Source organism: Eptesicus fuscus, chromosome 3 (assembly GCF_027574615.1).
Source record: "Eptesicus fuscus isolate TK198812 chromosome 3, DD_ASM_mEF_20220401, whole genome shotgun sequence".
NCBI lineage: Eukaryota > Metazoa > Chordata > Mammalia > Chiroptera > Vespertilionidae > Eptesicus > Eptesicus fuscus.
In genome coordinates, this window is record NC_072475.1 from 113766671 (window position 1) to 113787660 (window position 20990).

General features: G+C 51.4%; 1 protein-coding gene and 1 pseudogene across 1 annotated transcript; one reads left to right on the forward strand and one right to left on the reverse strand.

The window, feature by feature from the left end:
* Positions 1-1493: 1493 nt before the first annotated feature.
* On the forward strand, positions 1494-16755 carry LOC129147624 (lanC-like protein 2; annotated as a pseudogene).
* A 744-nt stretch (positions 16756-17499) lies between these two features.
* CHST2 (carbohydrate sulfotransferase 2) lies at positions 17500-20700 on the reverse strand. The gene is made up of 2 exons (XM_008161251.3): positions 19960-20700; positions 17500-19864 (listed from the first exon to the last, which is right to left on the reverse strand). The coding sequence occupies exon 2, from the start codon at positions 19677-19679 to the stop codon at positions 18087-18089; it is 1593 nt and encodes a 530-aa protein (XP_008159473.2). The 5' UTR covers positions 19680-19864; positions 19960-20700; the 3' UTR covers positions 17500-18086.
* Between the last annotated feature and the right edge of the window lie 290 nt (positions 20701-20990).

A 20990-nucleotide genomic window follows, 5' to 3' on the forward strand; every position in this document is an offset into this window, starting at 1 on the left:
CCCACCCCCATTGGGCGACACTAAGACCCAGCCGGCCCCATCCCTGTCAAGCCCCGCCAGGCAAGGGGACACAGCCTCATGTCCTGGTGCCGGGGCAGGGGGTGCAGCCTCAGCTCCCCTGGCCCTGGCCCGTGCTACACAGCCTCACCCAGACCCACCGTGCCACGAGACACCAGAACCGCTGCATCACGGAACCCATCAATGCACCTCCTGGTGACCAGTCATTTGGTCATTACGGATAAAAATAAAGTCATTCACTTAAGCATGCACATTCATTTTCAATGCCTGATTTGTCTACATTCTCTAAGTTGCAAAATAAATAAGATCTTTAGCCATATAGCATCATAATGCCCTTATGATGATACATACCATTATCTCCACTCAGTATGCTCCATTTGAGTGGATTAAATGTATGTGACTTATATGAAAGGCACTGCTGCTTGCTCTTAATAGAGGAAGCATTAGCTCATTACCTAACTCGTAAAGTCGTTTAAATGGCATATACTGACTTGAAGAACAGAAGGAAAAATAACAAAACATAAAAAACAATGTTCAGTGCTGTGGATGGCAGGATCCTCTCCCTTTCCCTTTGTTTTTTTCTGCTTTTCCCATGAACCTATTTGCGCTCTGCCTCAAAATCAAAACAGAAGACAGAATCAGATGCTGTAATCTGCATTTTATAGTGCCATTTGAGTACAAAGAGGTGTTTTTCAATCTTTATCCTTTTTTTTTTTTTTTTATCAATGCTGCTCAAACTTCCTTCCTTCATTCCAGGAGCCAGGCCAACGTGGCTGTGCGGACACACCTTTGCTAGGTGCTGTCAGGCTTCAGGGCTGGGGCAGGGAACACGCCAGGTGATTCTGGAAACGAATCAGCTCTCCTCTCTACATAGCAGGCGTCTTTTCATTACAAAATGCAAAGCAGCAGCCCTTTTCCATTACCCCCATCCCCAGCCCTCCTTGTCCAGGGCTTAGGAAGGGGCTGGGAGGATATTTACTCTCAGATCTTTGATTTCTCTTATGTAACTGAGCCCAGTGACAGCTGCTTCTCTGAGCGCAATGCCAGTCAGCTCAGGGATAGCTGCATCTGGAAGGAAAGCAGCAGAGCTGACCAGGGGCTTTGACCAAGCCCGAGAGTGCGGGTCACAGCAACCTCGGCAGGCAGACTGCTCCTGAAGACTCTAGCCCCCCTCCCCCGCCAGCTCCATACCCCAGCTCCCTGCTCTCCCCCTTTCATCCACTGGCACCACCGGTGTGGTGTGCCCCAAGGCTTGGTGTGCAGACACCAGGGTTGCAGGTTCAAGACGCTCTGCCTCCTCCTGGCACTTTGAGCCATAAGTGCCAGCAGGGACCTTTCCACTGGGTCGTGGTCTTTGGTCACTGCTGAGGTTTTCTGGACTCTTTAGGCCAGGGACAGCCAGGACCTTTGCCTCTGACCAACACCGTGCCTGCAGCCTGCCTGAGGTACCCCCAGCCCTGGGAAAGTGTGGGGGCATGGCCAGCCTGGGTAAGGGGCCGTGTCGGGGTGGAGGGTTGGCTAGCCACCCCACCCTCAATTGGGGTGGGAGAGGCTGATCAGAGGTGGGGCCAGGGGAGGGGCTGGGAAGGGCAGCCATCTTGCAACGGTGTTATGGTGTGAGGGTCAATTTGCATATTACCTCTTTATTATATATCAATAATGAACTATGAGAAAGAGAAATGAAGAAAACAATCCCATTTACAATTGCATTAAAAAAAAAGTACCTAGGAAGCCCAGTCAGCATGGCTCAGTAGTTGAGCGTCAAACTATGAACCAGGAGGTCACAGTTCGATTCCTGGTCGGGGCACATATCCAGGTTGTGAGCTTGATCATCAGTGTGGGGTGTGCAGGAGGCAGCCAATCAGTGATTCTCTCTCATTGATGCCTCTCTCTCTCTCTCTCTCTCTCTCTCTCTCTCTCTCTCTTCCTCTCTGAAATCAATTTAAAAAAATCTATATTTTAAAAAATACCTAGGAATATATTTAACCAAGGATGTAAAATACTTGTACTTAGAAAATTTTAAGACACCAAGGAAAAAAATTGAAGAAGTTACAAAGAAGTGGAAGCATATACTATGTTCAGGGATAGAAAGAATTAGAATCTTTAGAAAGCAATCAATAGATTCAACACAATCAAGATACCAATGGCACATTTCACAGAACTAAAACAAATATTCCAAAAATGTATATGGAGCCACAAAGACCCCGAATAGCCTCAGCAATCTTGAGAAAGAACAAAATTGGAGGAATCAGCTAACTGATATCAACTATACTACAAGGCCATGGTAATCAAAACAGCATGGTATGGCATAAAAGCAATGGAACAAAATAAAGAGTCCAGAAATAAACCCACACCTAGATGCTCAATTAATAATTGAAGGCGGTATTTTCTTAGAGGCGATATTTTTCCTGAATCGGAACAAAGAGCTGCTCCCTGGCGGCGGCCCCGCCGGCGGGAGAAAATGCAGGGGAGTGACGGCGCGCCCGGGGACCGCCGGCGCCTTGGATGACGGCGAATCCGCTCCAGGTTTCCCTGCGAGAACGTGCCCCTCGCGGCCGCCCGCTTCTCTCGAGAATCGTGGGCAGGGCTCGACCGCGGGCGGCGCTTCCAGCCGGGGGCTCGCGGGCCGGGCGGTCGGCGAAGGGACTGGGCCGGCGGCCGTGACCGGGCTCGGAGCCGCCCAGCGCTCCCCGCGGGGCCCCGCTGCCCGGGCAGCGTCCGGCCGGGTGGGCACGGCGCGCCAGCTGTGGCTAAATGTGCGGCCCCGGCCCCGCGCGCTCCCCCGCCGAGCCCGCCCCCGCGGGGTCCCCGAGCGGTCCCCGGGCGCACGCCGCGCCGGAGGTTTGTCCCCGCGCGCGCACCGTCCCGCGCGGCCCCGGCGCTGGGCCCGGCGCGCGGCGCTGGGCGAGACCCTGTCCAAGCGGCTCAGGTTGCACCGGGGCGCCAGGCGGAGATGGAGGAGCGCGCGGTCCCCAACCCCTGCGGGACTACGAGGCCGCCACCGCCGCGGACGCCGCTGCCTCCGCCGCGGCCGAGGACGCGGACGATGCTTCCCGCGCGCCCGCCCCCGAGGAGCTCGGCCTCGCGTTTCCCGACGACGGGCAGATCACTCACACTCTCACCAGGCGGATCCAGACCCCAATCAGAGATCTGCTGCAGCAAATGGAGCAGGGCTGGGGCGGCGGACCACGCCGCTCTGCTTCTCCTGGCTGGGCAGGCCTAGCCCTGCTGTACCTGCAGCTGCACCGGGCGCCGCGCGGCCACACCCGCCGGCGGCGGCCCCTGGGTTCTGTCCAGAGGACCCTTCCGAGTCCGAGTGGCCGCAGGGGCCCGTCCCTCCGCGGGCCGCTGGGCCGCTGGCCGTGGGAGCGGTGGTGTGCACACACTCGGAAGTGACGGCGAGTCCCAGGAGCGCATCGCAAAGCTTCTGCAGCTCCAGAGAGCCATTGTCTGCCAAGATTCGGACCTTCCCGGCGGCTGCTTTGTGGCGGGCAGGGTGTCTTACGAGACGGAGACACGGGGCCAGGCTCCGTGGGTGAGTGAGTGGGTGGGTGGGTGGGTGGGCCGGCAGAGGGGTCGCACTGCTGTTACCGAGTCGGCCCAGGCGGAGGAGAGGAAGGCTGAGCGCGGCCCCTGCTGTCCCAGGGGCACAGGAAGCAGGACGGGCCGCCCACAGCATGGCCGGCATTTGCTACATGCTGATGCAGCCAGCAGCCCAAGTGGACCGGAAACCTTGGCCGAGAGGTGGAGCCCAGCGCTGATTATGTCCGCCACAGCCTTCTGCTAAATTGCCCGTCGTCTTCGTCGTCGTCTCTAAGCAACGAAACGGACCAGCTGGTCCACTGGTGCCGGGGCCTCGGGTCATCCCCAGGCTGCGGCGGGCGTCCGAGGCGCTGGCGGAGGAGCAGGGCCTGAGGACGCGTGGAGTGGGACGCGCTCTGGCAGCGAGGCCGGCCGCGCAAAGGCTCTGCCACGGGCCGGGCCGGCGGCAATGGCGGCTCCTTCCGGTCCCTGTACCACCGCACCCGGGACAGGAAGTACCTCTGCCGCGCTTGCAAGTTTGCAGAGCGGTGCCTGGACCATGGTGCCCACCCACGGGCCGCATCCCGACACAGCCTGTTCACTCTTTGAAGGCACGGCTGGTGCGGTCCCCTGTCTCTCCCACGTCCTGGCACCTGAGACGTCCCGGTTTCCGGCGTTTGAACTTAGCTCCTCGCAGACGGATAAAAAGATGGAAAAAGACTCCGAAGAGCCCCTTTTGGACCAAAAGCCACGAGACTGCTCGGTGCCTGACGGGGAACCAGCTGTGAGTCCCGAGGGGGAAGCCGGAGAGCAGACACGCCAGGCCCTGTGTGCGGTGACCCTAGGCCTGGAGCCCGAGTGGCAGCTCCCGTCACGCCTGTCCCGCCCCCGCGGCCACGCCCGTTCTCACACCCAGTTCTCTCTCACACCCAGTTCTCTCTCACACCCAGTTCTCTCTCACACCCAGTTCTCTCTCACACCCAGTTCTCACACCCAGTTCTCACACCCAGTTCTCTCTCACACCCAGTTCTCACACCCAGTTCTCTCTCACACCCAGCTCTCTCTCACACCCAGTTCTCTCTCACACCCAGTTCTCTCTCACACCCAGTTCTCACACCCAGCTCTCTCTCACACCCAGTTCTCACACCCAGTTCTCTCTCACACCCAGCTCTCTCTCACACCCAGTTCTCTCTCACACCCAGTTCTCTCTCACACCCAGCTCTCTCTCACACCCAGTTCTCACACCCAGTTCTCTCTCACACCCAGTTCTCACACCCAGTTCTCACACCCAGTTCTCTCTCACACCCAGTTCTCTCTCAGACCCAGTTCTCACACCCAGTTCTCTCTCACACCCAGTTCTCTCTCACACCCAGCTCTCTCTCTCTCACACCCAGTTCTCTCTCTCACCCACCCAGTTCTCTCACACCCAGTTCTCTACCATCTCTCACACCCAGCTCCTCTCTCACACCCAGTTCTCACACCGAGTTCTCTCTCACACCCAGTTCTCACACCCAGCCTCTCTCTCTCTCACACCCAGTTCTCTCTCACACCCAGCTCTCTCTCACACCCAGTTCTCTCTCACACCCAGTTCTCACACCCAGCTCTCTCTCACACCCAGTTCTCTCTCACACCCAGCTCTCTCTCACACCCAGTTCTCACACCCAGTTCTCTCTCACACCCAGTTCTCACACCCAGTTCTCTCTCACACCCAGTTCTCACACCCAGTTCTCTCTCACACCCAGTTCTCTCTCACACCCAGCTCTCTCTCTCTCTCACACCCAGTTCTCTCTCACACCCAGTTCTCTCTCACACCAGCTCTCTCTCACACCCAGTTCTCACACCCAGTTTCTCTCACACCCAGTTCTCACACCCAGTTCTCACACCCAGCTTCTCTCTCACACCCAGCTCTCTCTCACACCCAGTTCTCACACCCAGTTTCTCTCTCACACCCAGTTCTCTCACACCCAGCTCTCTCACACACCCAGTTCTCACACCCAGCTCTCTCTTCACACCCCAGTTCTCACACCCAGATTCTCTCTCACACCCAGTCTCACACCCAGTTCTCTCTCACACCCAGTTCTCTCATCAAACCCCAGTTCTCTCACACCAGTTCTCACACCCAGCTCTCTCTCACACCCAGTTCTCACACCCAGTTCTCTCTCACACCCAGTTCTCACACCCAGTTCTCTCTCACACCCAGTTCTCACACCCAGTTCTCACACCCAGCTCTCTCTCACACCCAGTTCTCTCTCACACCCAGTTCTCACACCCAGTTCTCTCTCAAACCCAGTTCTCACACCCAGTTCTCTCTCACACCCAGTTCTCACACCCAGTTCTCTCTCACACCCAGCTCTCTCTCACACCCAGCTCTCTCTCACACCCAGCTCTCTCTCACACCCAGTTCTCACACCCAGTTCTCACACCCACTTCTCTCTCACACCCAGTTCTCACACCCAGTTCTCTCTCACACCCAGTTCTCACACCCAGTTCTCACACCCAGCTCTCTCTCACACCCAGTTCTCTCTCACACCCAGTTCTCTCTCACACCCAGTTCTCACACCCAGTTCTCTCTCACACCCAGTTCTCACACCCAGCTCTCTCTCACACCCAGTTCTCACACCCAGTTCTCTCTCACACCCAGTTCTCACACCCAGTTCTCTCTCACACCCAGTTCTCACACCCAGCTCTCTCTCACACCCAGTTCTCACACCCAGTTCTCTCTCACACCCAGTTCTCTCTCACACCCAGTTCTCACACCCAGTTCTCACACCCAGTTCTCTCTCACACCCAGGTCTCTCTCACACCCAGTTCTCACACCCAGTTCTCTCTCACACCCAGTTCTCTCTCACCCCCAGCTCTCTCTCACACCCAGTTCTCACACCCAGTTCTCTCTCACACCCAGTTCTCTCTCACACCCAGTTCTCACACCCAGTTCTCTCTCACACCCAGTTCTCACACCCAGTTCTCTCTCACACCCAGTTCTCACACCCAGTTCTCTCTCACACCCAGCTCTCTCTCACACCCAGCTCTCTCTCACACCCAGTTCTCTCTCACACCCAGTTCTCTCTCACACCCAGTTCTCACACCCAGTTCTCTCTCACACCCAGTTCTCACACCCAGCTCTCTCTCACACCCAGTTCTCACACCCAGTTCTCTCTCACACCCAGTTCTCTCTCACACCCAGCTCTCTCACACCCAGTTCTCTCTCACACCCAGTTCTCACACCCAGCTCTCTCTCACACCCAGTTCTCACACCCAATTCTCACACCCAGTTCTCTCTCACACCCAGCTCTCTCTCACACCCAGTTCTCACACCCAGCTCTCTCTCACACCCAGTTCTCTCTCACACCCAGCTCTCTCTCACACCCAGTTCTCACACCCAGTTCTCTCTCACACCCAGTTCTCACACCCAGTTCTCTCTCACACCCAGTTCTCACACCCAGCTCTCTCTCACACCCAGTTCTCTCTCACACCCAGCTCTCTCTCACACCCAGTTCTCTCTCACACCCAGCTCTCTCTCACACCCAGTTCTCACACCCAGTTCTCTCTCACACCCAGCTCTCTCTCACACCCAGTTCTCACACCCAGTTCTCTCTCACACCCAGTTCTCACACCCAGTTCTCTCTCACACCCAGTTCTCACACCCAGTTCTCTCTCACACCCAGCTCTCTCTCACACCCAGCTCTCTCTCACACCCAGTTCTCTCTCACACCCAGTTCTCTCTCACACCCAGTTCTCACACCAAGTTCTCTCTCACACCCAGTTCTCACACCCAGCTCTCTCTCACACCCAGTTCTCACACCCAGTTCTCTCTCACACCCAGTTCTCTCTCACACCCAGCTCTCTCACACCCAGTTCTCTCTCACACCCAGTTCTCACACCCAGCTCTCTGTCACACCCAGTTCTCACACCCAGTTCTCTCTCACACCCAGTTCTCTCTCACACCCAGTTCTCACACCCAGTTCTCTCTCACACCCAGTTCTCTCTCACACCCAGCTCTCTCTCACACCCAGCTCTCTCTCACACCCAGTTCTCTCTCACACCCAGTTCTCTCTCACACCCAGTTCTCACACCCAGTTCTCTCTCACACCCAGTTCTCACACCCAGCTCTCTCTCACACCCAGTTCTCACACCCAGTTCTCTCTCACACCCAGTTCTCTCTCACACCCAGTTCTCACACCCAGCTCTCTCTCACACCCAGCTCTCTCTCACACCCAGTTCTCTCTCACACCCAGTTCTCTCTCACACCCAGCTCTCTCTCACACCCAGCTCTCTCTCACACCCAGCTCTCTCTCACACCCAGCTCTCTCTCACACCCAGTTCTCACACCCAGTTCTCGCAGCTTTTGCATGGCTCCTGGTGCTTGTTGTTGGTAGGTGTCAGCTGTGCTAAGCAGAAAGCCCTCTGTGCCCTCGAGCGGAGCTGGCCCGCAGGACGCACGGCAGCGCCTTCTCTGTAAATCCCTTCACGGGGGGAGCATCGGGCAGAGGCCCGGTGACACCCAGTGCTCGAACCTGCGCCGCATCGCTGCACCTCGCGCGGCAGGAGGGAAGGGCTCCAGGACCGAGAAGCTGAGCCGATGAGCTGGAGTGGTTGAGGCTCAGCCTTCCCACTAGGGTTTAGTGCTCACCTCGGTGTTGTTTGTTGTCGTTGTTCTTTTAATTTTCTTTACATCCTTACCCGAGGATCTGTTTTACTGGTTTTAGAGAGGAAAGGAGAGAGATTGCCTCCCACATGTGCCCTGACAGGGACTCAAACACGCAGCCTTTGGGTGGACAGGGATGACGCTCCAACCACTGAGCCACCGGCCCGGCTCGCCTGGTGGTTTGAGAATCCGGTGCCTCTCGCTCTCTGGCCCGTCTCAGCAGAGTGGCCTCGGGACATGGGCGGCTCCAGGTGAACCTTCCGTGACAGCTGGGCGTCAGGGGCCTGGGCATCGGCAGTCCTAGGCTCCCCTGTCCATCCGCGTTAAGTGTGTGGCTTTAAGTCCAGTGAGTAAAGTTCCAGAAGGCGACCGGCAGGCAGGTCTCTGTCCCGTGTCCCTGCGATTTAACTATGTCAAACTTGGTCCGTTATCAAGGCATCCCCTCGGGGAAAAAAATAAATAAATAAATAAATAAATAATTAAATAAATAAATAAATAATTGAAAGGCAAAAACATACAATGTGGTAAAGACAATATTTAATATATGGTGTTGGGAAGATTAGATAGCTACCAGCAAAAAGAAAAAAAAAAATGAAACTAGACCACCATATACAAAATGAAACTCAAAATGGATAAACGGCTTACATGTAAAACTCAAAATCATAAAAATCCTATAAGAAAATATAGGTAGCAAAATCTCAGACATCTCTCTTAGCAATATTTTTTCTGATATAGCTCCTCAGGCAAGGGAAACAAAGGAAAAAATAAACATGGGACTGTCAAGCTAAAAAGTTTTTGCACAGCAAAGGAAACCATCAACAAAATGAAAAGACAACCCACTGAATAGGAGAACATATTCACCAACGATACATCTGATATGGGGTTACTACCCAAAATTTATAAAGAACTTATAAAACTCAACACCAGAAAACAATCCAATTGAAAATGGGCAAAAGACTTGAATATACACTTATTCAAAAGGACATACAGATGGCCAATAGACATATGAAAAGATGCTCAATGTCATTAATCATCAGAGAGATGCAAATTAAAACCACAATGAGATATCACCTCACACCTGTTAGAATGGCTATCATCAAAAAATCAACAAAGAGTTGTCAAGGATGTAGAGAAAAGGAAACCCTTGAACACCATTTGAAATGCAGACTGGTGCAACCACTATTAAAGACAATATGAAATTTCCTCAAAAAATTAAAAATGGAACTGCCTTATGACCCAAGGATTCCACTCTGGCAATACTAGTATATCCAAAGAAACCAGAAACAAGAACATATGCACCCCTATGTTCACTGTAGCCAAGATTTGGAAGCAGCCAAGTGCCCATCAGCTGTATAAAAGGAGGAGTTCTTACCCTTTGTGACAGCATAGATAGACCTGGAGGGAATTATGCTAAGTGAAATAAGCCAATCAGAGAAAGACAAGTAACATATGATTTCACTTATATGTGGAATCTTATGAACAAAATAAACTAACAACCAAAATAGAAAGACTTACAGAAAACAGATTGACAGTTGTCAGAGGGGAGGGAGTTTCGAAGCTGGGTGAAATAAGTGAAGGGAATAAGGGGGGCCAAGGGGTGGGGGAACCTCAGACAATAATCTGATGATTACCAAAAAGAAGGGGGTGGGGGGAAGTAGAAGATGGTATACGGGGGATAAATGTTGATGGAAGGGGACTTGGGGTGGTGAACACATAACACTATATACAGATGAGGTATAGAATTGTACTCCTGAAACCTATGTAATTGTATTTACCAATGTCATTCCAATAAATTCAATAATGAAATAAAACTATGTGCATATGTGAAAACAATTTTAAATGTATCTCTAAAGGTACTGAAACCATCTGGCTGAAAGCATAATGCCTCAAACATCCAGGATGCATTTCTCAGAAAGCATTTGGAGGGGGGAGGGGGACAGGATCTGCTATTTTGTTAATATCCCTTAAGTGGAAACCATGTGACCTCTTATGTTCAAAGGAAAAGGAAATAGGCTTCCTCACTTACTAGCTGTTTGACCTTAGGAAAATTACTACTAACTGTGGTAATTAGAAAAATTACCCATCTGAATCTATATTTCCTTTCTATAAAATAGAGGCAATAATAATACTGATTCTATAGGATTGTTACGAGAATGAAATAGAATCATGCCCATAAAATGCTTTCACAGTGACTGGCACATAATGAATATCCTACAAAGGGTAAATTATGGCATGATTATTACCATCACCATCATGAGTATCGCTACTCCAGGCATTTTAAAATGAATTAAAATGGTGATAGAAAGTTACAAAGAGCACAATTCATTGAGAAGTCACTTGGAAAATGCAGAAATATAAATGGAAGAACATGTACAGCAAAGAGTGAACCTAAGTAAAGTGCACTCATAACTCATGTCTGGTTAAATAACAGGCCTAAAAACCATAAATCTGAATGCCATTATTTCAGAAAGAAAAAGAAATAACATAATATACTTTTTTTCATCTAAAGATACTGAGCATCAACTATTTTAATTCCTCCCAGGAACCAGTACTAGAGAGAATAGAGCTTATCAGGGTAACTGGGACATATGAAAATGGAAATGTAATCTTTAGACCTCCCAATTGTTTCCTGAAGTTTTTTCCTAAAAGATCACCTTGACAGTGAGCTCCACATGGCAAAAATCAGTACACAGCCTCAGCCTGTGCTACAGTAATATATTTCTCTACTGGGCCCTTTAAAAAATTGTATCATTTCTGTTTAACTGTAATTTAGTTGTTACCTTCCTTTGGGGGGACTCTATTTCTCTGTTTTAAACATTTAAAGACTACATTTGAGGCCTTTGGCAGGCATTACTTGGTATTCTTTTCATCCATAGGAATTTTCCTTCTTTTTAGCTTGTCTGCCACACACCTGAAGTTCAGGACATCATGCAAACTAGCTCTACAGACTCTTTGACAAAGTGTCTGCCCCTCAATCCAGTCTGCTCTGCTTTCTTGGATTATATCTCTTATTTAGCACTCACTTCATAAAGACCTACAAATGAGGTGTGGCCCCGGTACTGAGAAGATACACACACAAATAAAGCCTGTTCTTTCCTCCCTGGAGAAAAAGTTGGCTACAAATAATCCTAGTCTGCAGTCACTACCACCAGGAGACTTATGGATGAGGCAGCAGTGGGAGTAGGGAGCAGAAAGGCAGTCTGTGTCTTGGAGCAGGGCTGATAAATAAAAGCTCCAAAAAGATCCAGGATCCTTTCACAAAGTAGAGAAGAAATGGGAGACAGAAGAGGTGTAGAAAGGATGAAGAACTGTTACCCAGAGGAAAGTAGGGCATATCACATCCTATCTAATAAAAGAGTAATATGCAAATTAACCATCACTCTGCAACACCCACAAGCCATGCCCACCAGCATGCCCACCAGCCAATCAGAGCAAGTATGCAAATTAACCCCAATCAAGATGGCTGCAGCCACAGGGAGCAGGAGGCAGGCTTGGGTTTCCCTGGCAATGGAGGAAGCCAAGCTTCCGCAGCCCTGGCCGGCTCAGGCCTTCACTCCAGGCTATAAAGTTTCAATTATAGAAGATACATAAATTCCAACAGAAATGGCTGCCACCACGGAGCGAGCAGAAGGCTTGGCTCCGTTCCAGGCTACAAAGTTTCAATTTTAGAAGATAAATAAATTCCAGATACCAGGGCCTCCACTTAGGTCGCCAGGGGGCATGGCTGGCCTGCAAACCACCACAGGCCCCTCACCCAGGCTGCCCCATGCCCCAAGGGAACCCCCACCCTGATCCAGGACACCCTTCAGGGCAAACCAGCTGGCCCCCACCCATGCACCAGGCCTCTATCCTATCTAATAAAAGAGTAATATGCAGATTGACCATCACTGCAACACACAAGATGGCTGCCCCCATATGGACACAAGATAACCACCACAAGATGGCCAGCAGGAGAGGGCAGTTAGGAGGGACCAGGCCTGCAAGGGAGGGCAGTTGTGGGTGATCAGGCAAGCAGGGGAGGGCAGTTGGGAGGCACCAGGCCAGCCGGGGAGGGCAGTTGAGAGGGACCAGGCCTGCAAGGGAGGGCAGTTGGGGGCGATCAACCCTGCAGGGGCAGGCAGTTAGGGGTGACCAGGCCGGCAGAGGAGGGAAGTTGGGGGCAAACAGGCTGGCAGGGGAGCAGTTAGACATCAATCAGGCTGGCATGGGAGTGGTTAGGGGGTGATCAGGCTGGCAGGCAGAAGCAGTTAGGGGCAATCAGGAAGTCAGGCAGGTGAGCAGTTGGGAGCCAGCAGTCCTGGATTGTGAGAGGGATGTCCGACTGCCCATTTAGAGCCGGTGGGATCAGGTCTAAACGGGCAGTCAGACATCCCTTGAGGGGTCCCAGATTGGAGAGGGTGCAGGCTGGGCTGAGGGACAACACCCCCCCATGCACGAATTTCATGCACTGGGCCTCTAGTCTATAATAAAAGACAACTTAGCTGACCTTTCTTAGCACATTGAGGAGACATGCCAGTTGGCTTAAGCACATCTTGACCTTTATTTCTTCAGTTTATTGTGACTTGCATTTTGCTTTTCCATATACAAACTTTCCCTATATATTATACACAATGCAAATAGAGTCTCACAGTAGTTCCAATAGGGAGGGAACATTATCATTAACAGGCCTTGCCAGCATCCACACACTGAGGACAAGGAGGTCATCCTCATAAAAGATGTCTGACCTGTTCTGAGATGGATTCCACAAAAGCATAGACTGTCTGGGACCTGAATAGGATCAAGACCCATTGATGACTCAGAGGACATTGCCCATCATTGCTGCAATCTCCAGGGACTTAGTCCTGTGTGCACTCACTGAATTACATCATACAAAGTGCACTTGTCTCACTAGGATTTTTTCTGTAATTATAGTTACACACAATAATTCATAACTTTACACCCACTTTCCAGGAGTGTATAAGGCCACCCTTATTTACTCTTTCCATAATTTCAATTATTTACTCTGTGGTCAGGCTTTTCAAAATCTGCATCTGGACACAGTTTGTGGGCCTCACACTCAGAAGGGCCTCGCTTCTTTGCTGTTTGCCGAATTGAAATGTTTAATAATTTTTAGCAAGGGGTTCCACATTTTCATTTTGTACTGAGCCCCAAAAATTATATATTGGTCCTGTCTAAGGACTAATTGCTTCAAGGTGAATTTCCATCAAGCCCTGTCTCTGCACCTGGGATTGGAACCATTACTAAATGGTTTGAGTAGTTTTTGGTTATAGTGATCAATTTCACATTCATTCCTTTGGCAGGTGACTGTCACAAACCGAAAATTCAAGCAGTCCAAAAACACTTTGCCCTCTGATTACAAACAACTGGTTCAACCAAAAGTTAAGCTTTGGCCTTGGCCACCTGACAAGTGTACAGACAGGCTCCTGCCCCTTCAAGCCTCCTTCAAGTCTATAAACAGTACCATCCCCAAACACCAGTTCGTAAAGTTTCCTGTTCTGCAAACTTGATGTTATTCAGCATTTGACAATTTCTTTAGCATTGTTTGATTAAGGGTGTGTGGAATTGCATCAGATGTAATAAAAGTCAAGCCCTGTAATTTCAATTATTAAACACTTGTACCAGAGCCCATAGGCAAGCAGCTAAGTGGCTCTACCTGAACTGCAGAAGTAGCAGTTAGGGGGGCCAGAAAGGAGGGAGACTGTGAAATTACGTTCTCAGCCATGACAGATTTGAAAGGGCCTTCCTCCAGGTGAGTGACTAAAGGGCTCTGTAAACTGTGCATTTACCTGGGGACATCTCATCACACACTTATTTTCTACCTGTTCACAGTAGGTCCTGACACAGAACTGTTATACGGTTGGAAAGAATCGTTGGCCACTCACTCTCTGGAGGCCAGAGATCAAGTGTCCCTCTCCACATGCTCATTAGCTGGCATAAACATATTCTCTCCTCCAGACCTAAAGACCATTCAGACACTCCATTGTATGCACAGGTGCGCAGGAGCACAGAGAGGGAAGAAAGTTGGGGAGTGGTGAGGTATGCCTCATCCTTATTCATGACTATGAAGAACACACGCCTTTTTATTTCCCTCCTGGTCTTTCTGAAGTCATCTTTAGAGTCTGAGTTTCAAATGTGATCTTTATTTCATTGCTTAGAACCAGAGAATATTAATTTATGGCCTCACTCAAATTCACATTAATTTCAAACTGACAGCATAATCCAGCCACACTGTAGTGTGTACAACAGAAATCCCAGCCAGAACAGGGCGCAACTGGGCAGGGACGCATAGGAACAGGCAGCCATGGTCTCATTCAGCATCCACATTAGCACAAATTCTTAAAAGTAGCTACTCCTATGTCTGGGTGAAATCCCCCTCACAGTCCTTCGAACTGCACATTCACAGCACTCAAAACTATAAATATATGCCACATGGTTTCTGCAATAATAAACAACTTTCTAGCCCTCCCTTAGGCACTGGGTAGCCTTCATTTTGCAGGTATATGATCCCTAACTTGAACTTGCTCTTGGGAAAACAAAGAGCATAAATCAAATTTCTCATTTGGAAACTTACCTTTCCACATTCAGAAATTCTGAATTTTTGTTTCTAATTCATCGGTGAGAAATATTAGTCTATGCAAGCTCATTCTGGAAATCTTGAAGATGTTTTTATTGCCCACTCCCCACATCTAGACAGAACCTAAGGCCCACTTCCTTCAGCAATCTTTGGTGAATTGCCTAGCACTCTCTCCAAAGAAGTAACACATTCTTCCTCTTTCCCTTCTGAGGACTTTCAAAATTTGATAGTTACATAGTCCATTCACTTACATAATAAATATTCATCAAGCACTCACACTGTGATAGACACTGAAGGAAAACAGGGTTTGCCCCAGTCCCGGCCTGCCAGGTACCCAGGGTCAGATTGAATGAGGCCTTTGAGGGCCTCTGAGCTCCCTGAAACTCAAGCTCCAGCCTGTGCTGCTGCCTTGTTCCAAACACATATTGTTGACTAAATGCAATGGGTACTTCATTTTATAGAGGACTGTCTCATTGACAAAGGCATTCCAAAGTCAAAGCGGTAAGTCAAGCCTGCTATCCTCTGAGCTGTGGCTGGGGAGAGGTCAATGGGGATAAAAGGAGACATATGCAATACTTTAAACAATAAATAATTTAAATTAAATTAATTAATTAAAAATCACTCTGATAACCTACTCTGAAAAATATTTCCTCCTGCTGATGGATATATTGCCAAGATGGAAAATGTGAGTATCTTTCACATTTTGCTGCCTCAGAGATGGCCACAGGCTCTGTTGTAATTTGTTGAGGCACAGGTCTGCTTGCACCAAGGGCTTGACAGAACTTATTAATGCCAAAAACACTGCTCTCCTTCTCCAGCTGGTGGGAGCTGAATGTCACTGATAGGACTACCTGGGCTGTTAGGGGGAACTGCACCTGTCTCCCTTTCCTAGAATGCAGTTAGGTACAAATCTCCAGGAGCAACAATTCATCTTTTCAAATTACAGAGCCCAAGGAGTGGGAGTAGGGAGAATGCAGCTGTTACAAAACAAGAGAATCACAGCTGAAAACCTGATTTGAACACAGCAAGGGAGAATTGTTGGTGTTTAGCTTAAAATTTCATCTGAGCAGAGGCCACAAATACTCAGCAGGCTGCAAGGGCTCTATGCAGCATCTAATATATTGTTAAATCAATGTCCTGGAACATTGTAATTCCACTATAATGCAATCAAAGTGCTTCAATATACTGAGAAAAGAATGAATTCAACTGCTTAAAAATCCTTCACTGAGAAACTAAGCATGAATTTTACTGTGATTAAGTGAGAAGAGCTGAATGCCATATGAAATTTCTTTTTAAATGGTTATTTTATTCTGGGTAGTTGCTTCTTAATTATGCTGTCTTAATTTCCTCATAAATCTGTTCCATCTATACTCACCCAACATTAATATTTATTTTGTTCATTTAATTTTAAAGTATTCTTAAATTAAAGCTATTACAAATATTCTGCTGCTGAAGATAATTCAGCATAGACACTACCATGAAACTATCATTGAAAACATGAACAATGTTATAGCTGTAATAGGGCTTATGAAACACAATATTATAAACTATTTTAGTAAATTAAAAATAAGCCATTCTAGAATTTGTTTAAAATCCACTGCTCAATACATCTTGTTTAAACCTCCGTGCTTGCTTACCTTGGAATTCTTAACAGTATAGATTTCACATAATGAAAATTATACTTAAGAATCATCCTGTCAAAATATTTCCCATGTACATATTTTTTAACATTCTTTCCTTAAAATAAAATCCTCAGCATTTAACCTATACAAGTTGGCCTGCAGAGATCTCACAATGCATGTAACAGTCATTATATTGAACTTGTATCCCATTTAATGTAATATGTAATTACACTGTCTCTCGTTTCTTTTTAGGTTTCGTAGCATTGTAATATGCCATTCTGCAAAATGCTCCCACACAATGGGCTCGATGCAGCAGCAACGCCACTGAGGAAAATTGCAATGGGTTCCCCCCTGGAAAACACCGAATCTCAAAATTCAACACACTAGCTCATAGTTCATTTTCATATCTAAAAGAAACTTTCAGCTGAAACCTTATACTGTCAGCACATGTTATAGTTTCTCTGCACTTGTACTTTTAGGAACTATGATAAAGAAAAGCAGCATACCCCAGGGGCATCAGAAATAAACCATTATAAATTCACATTCTCTTTGTACTAATTTGGATCAAAAGCAAGGCAAAGCCTGTGAGTGCCCTTACACTTCTCAGGTGAAACTTCCTTTTCATATGCCTCCCTGTGTCAGAAGCAGAAAGACATGCCATACACATCTATTTCTCTTACTTTTCTAACCCAAGAAGTTGCTACCATTGTCACAATATGATCACACTAACATTTGAGGTCTGTGTTCTAATAATCAGAAATACTTTTTAATTACATACTTTTTTTAAAATCTTTTTTCTGGACTAAATTCGGGACTGAAACATTGTTCTCTGCTTCAGGATTCCCCAGTCTAAACTCATTAACACCGAATGCTTTTTCCTTTCTGTGCTCCTGGCTTGGTTTTGAATTTGAAGACTTGTCCCCATTCCTTGGCACCTAACAGACTAGAATGTAAGAAAACAACTCCCAGGGAGTAAGAAGCTGCTTCCCATCTTAACTGATCTCTAGGAAACAGACTGGAAATGGGAGTTCGGGGATGGTAAGCAGGTTCCATCTGAAGCTACACAGATCAATACAGGTAAATCCAAAGTAATGGAGGCAAATATAAAAATTAGTATTATTTATTATCTTCTTTATTAATACTCACATATAACCTTTGCTTTTACAGAAAAGTCTACTTTAAATGAATGCCTCCTTGGTTTATTATTCCCAATGGGGCTTTCTGCTCTTGGGCCACTTCCTTTTTTTTATCCCCTCACCCCACATCCAAATTACGCTACTACATGTTCACAGATACCACAAAAATTTTGTAAACAAGATTTGGGTTACTGGATCTTGCTTTCATCAGTATCCCACTTCATAATGCAGGGCAGGTAGGAGAGAAGGTAAGACCTGGGAGAAAGGGAAAGGGAGAAAAGGCAGCGAGAGGACAGGAAGGCAGCTGGTCAGAACTTTCAAGTCTCGCCTTTTCTGCGATGTGTGTGCATTGTGACTGTTCTTGAAATGCAAGACTCGGAACATTGACAGCAAGTGTCTGTGTGGTTATTTATATTATACACCTATAATAGAATGTGTGGGCTTCCTCGGCTTGGGTCTGGACTGTTTCTGTTTAAACACACCACAGTCCCCTGTGGGTAGGTCGTCTCCCACCTCAACAGTCTTCCCGTGTGTGTCTCCCACCTCCAGTCAGGCCTCCCAGGAAACCCTCAGAGCCGGGGCTTTCGGAGCAGGGTTTTGCTGAGGTCTTTGACTTCCTCGGGGCTATTTACCCTCTGATAGCCCAGCACAGCCATGGGCTGATAGCAAAATTCCTCCACTTGTTTGATCTGCTGAAAGGTGAGGGCAGTCCGCCATGCGTTGGCTGCCTGTGTGGCATTGCGGGCAGACACCACAAAAGGCTTGGAGGAGGAGCCCGAACCACTGGTCATGTTCAAGGCAAATTGCTCCATTTCAGGGCTCACCAGCAGTCCCACAAAGTCGTACACCCTCCGTAGGGTCTTGACGGGGTCTCCCACCAGGTCCTCGTACCGCACCACGAGGTAGTGGCCTTGTAGCCAGTCGGGGGGCTGCAGGGCTGTCTGCAGTGTCTTGGCCATGCTGTTGCAGATGACCTCCATAGCGCCAAGGGCATGGTAGTCTGCCGGGCCACCCACACCCTCCTTCTTGGCACCCAGCTTGTGGCCAGCAGCCTCCAGGAATGGCATGCGATGGGCCCTCGGGTCCCGGCTGCGTACCACCTGCAGGCTCTCACGGATGAGACCGTGGCGCGAGCGGATGCGTGAGCTGGCCACAGCACGAGGATCACGCACCAAGTGGATGACCTTGAGGTCCAGGGCCGGGTCGCGAAGCAGCGGCGCCAGCACGGCCACGTCGAAGACGCGCACACCCTTGATGACCAGCGTGCGGTACTTGCGGCACTCCTCCTCGAAGCGCGCCAAGCGTTGCGGTGGACACTTCTTGCACACACGGTCGTCCACCAGCCCCACGACCTCTTTGCGATAGGCAGGGCAGAGCGGCGAAGAGCACACGACCTTATTGGTGGCGGCGCCGAAAATGCCCAGCGTGGTGAGGTTGCGCCCCCCGCTGCCGGCGGGGCTGTACAGCTGGAAGACGGAGAGGTCGCAGCGGTACAGAGCGCTCAGCATGTCCCGCGCTGCCCCTTGCAGAGACACGGCGTCCCCCGGGTACAGTTTCTGCCACACGTGCCACACCGGCTCGTAGAGGAAGAAGACCTCGGGATTCTGGTTAAAGAGCTCCCCGAAGAAGGACGAGCCCGAGCGCCATGTGGTGAACACGTACACCAGCTGCCGTTTGATCTCCCTGCCCCTGGCGCTGCGGGTGCTGTTGCCGGAAGGGGCTGCGGCCCCGGGCCCCGCCGCGGCTGCCGGTGCCGCCCCTAGGACGGCGGCAGCGGGGGAGCGGTAAGGGGCGCGGGGGTCCAAGCGGGTGTGTGCGCGACGCGACACCGCTGGAGGAGGTCTCGGGCGGCCCCAGCCGCCCCCAGCCGCCCCTGCCGCGGCCCCCAGCTGTCCGTCGGGGCTGCACTGCTGCAGCGGCTCCTTGTGCCACTTGTAGTCCAGGAGGTTGAGCATGGTGAGCACGAGCAGCAGCGCGTAGCCCGCGCACAGCACCAGCGCCTTCCTCCGGAACACCTTCATTCCGAGGGGCGACGCGGGCCAGCGGCGGCCCGGGCGCCGGGACCTGGGCGGGAGCAAGGCGCGCGCGGAGGCGGCAGGCGCGGCCGGGAGCAACCGGGGAGGCGCGCCCGGGGACAGGGCTCCCGGGGGGCTGCGGCTCATCACAGGCACACTCGGGGTTCGCGGCGTGGCGGAGGCGGCCCTGCAGCCCGGGAGGGGGACGCAGCGGGCCGGCTTCGGGCGCGAGGACTGGGGCCGCGGCTCCGAGGCGGGCGCGGCTGCAGCAGCGGCGGCTGGTCCTCGGCGCCCAGGACCGGCTGTCCCATGGCAGCGGCTCCCAGACGGACCTGCGGGGGAAGCGGAGTAAACCGGTGCCTCAATCCTTCTCCCAGCCGCCGCCGCCTAAGTACCACCCGCCCTCGTCGGCCTGCTCCCGGCTCACCTGGAGCCGCGGGCGCGACCTGGCGCGGCCTGGGATCGCGGCCCGGAGGTCTGCCCTGCGGCTGTTGTTCGTTCCTCGATTTCTCGCGCGCGGTCTTCCGCTGGGGGTGCCTGGAGGGGCCGCGGGATTCGGAAGCCCAAGCCCTTGGCAGTTTCCGGGAAGCGGGCGCCCTGCGACTGGGGAAGGGGAACTTTCACCAGGCCTGGAGCTCTGCTCCGCGCTCCAGATCCCAGCGCGCCCGGCTCCTGCTACGCATCCTCTGCCTTCTCTGGACAGCAGCTTCCTTCCGGCTCCGATGCCCACTGGCGGAGGCTGAGGGGAGCGGGATCAAACGAGACCCAGCGCCGGGCAAAGCGGCTCCGCCTCTCTCGTTCTTGGCCTCCGCACCCCGACTCTACCCATCCCTCTGGCGGCAGTGGAGGGGGCGCACCGCGACCCTGCAGCGGCGGCGCCGGCTTCTTCCATTACGTAGAGGATGCTCCGGCAGGCATGGTCGGCCCCGCCGCTCCTCAGCCTCCTACCGGCCCGGAGGGCTCCTGTACACAGAGCTCTCCGCTGAAAAGCGCGGGCTGCAGCTTTCCCCGGCCCGCTCCGATCCTGGCACTAGCCGCCTCAGGCCCACAAGTTGTCCGGGTACAGGAACCCCCCACCGCTGCCGCCGCCGCCGCCGCGCGAAAGGGAGGATGCTGCCACCAGACACCCCAACCCGGAGCGCCCGCAACACGCCCCGGCCAGCCTCGGCGCCGCACCCGCCGGCGTGCAGGGTTGGTGCGCGCCGCCGTCTGTTGCTGCGGCTCCTCCCCTTCGCCGCGCCCGCCCCCACTCAAGCCCGCGCCCGCCGCACCGCGCTGAGGTCTGGAGACGTGGGCCACGATTTACTGCGGGGCTGCTCTGGTGGCCATGGCGCTGGGGAGGCCGCAACCACGCGTGCGCAGAGCTCCGGGGCGCGGACAGGCGGTTCGCAGCGCTGGGCCGGGCTCTGGGTAATTTGGATTCTGCGTGCAGCTGCCGGGCTCATCTGCACATTTTTG

Bases quoted from the DNA above. Each gene is read 5' to 3' on its own strand.
- CHST2 (XM_008161251.3), bottom strand. From the start codon at position 19,679: ATGAGCCGCAGCCCCCCGGGAGCCCTGTCCCCGGGCGCGCCTCCCCGG.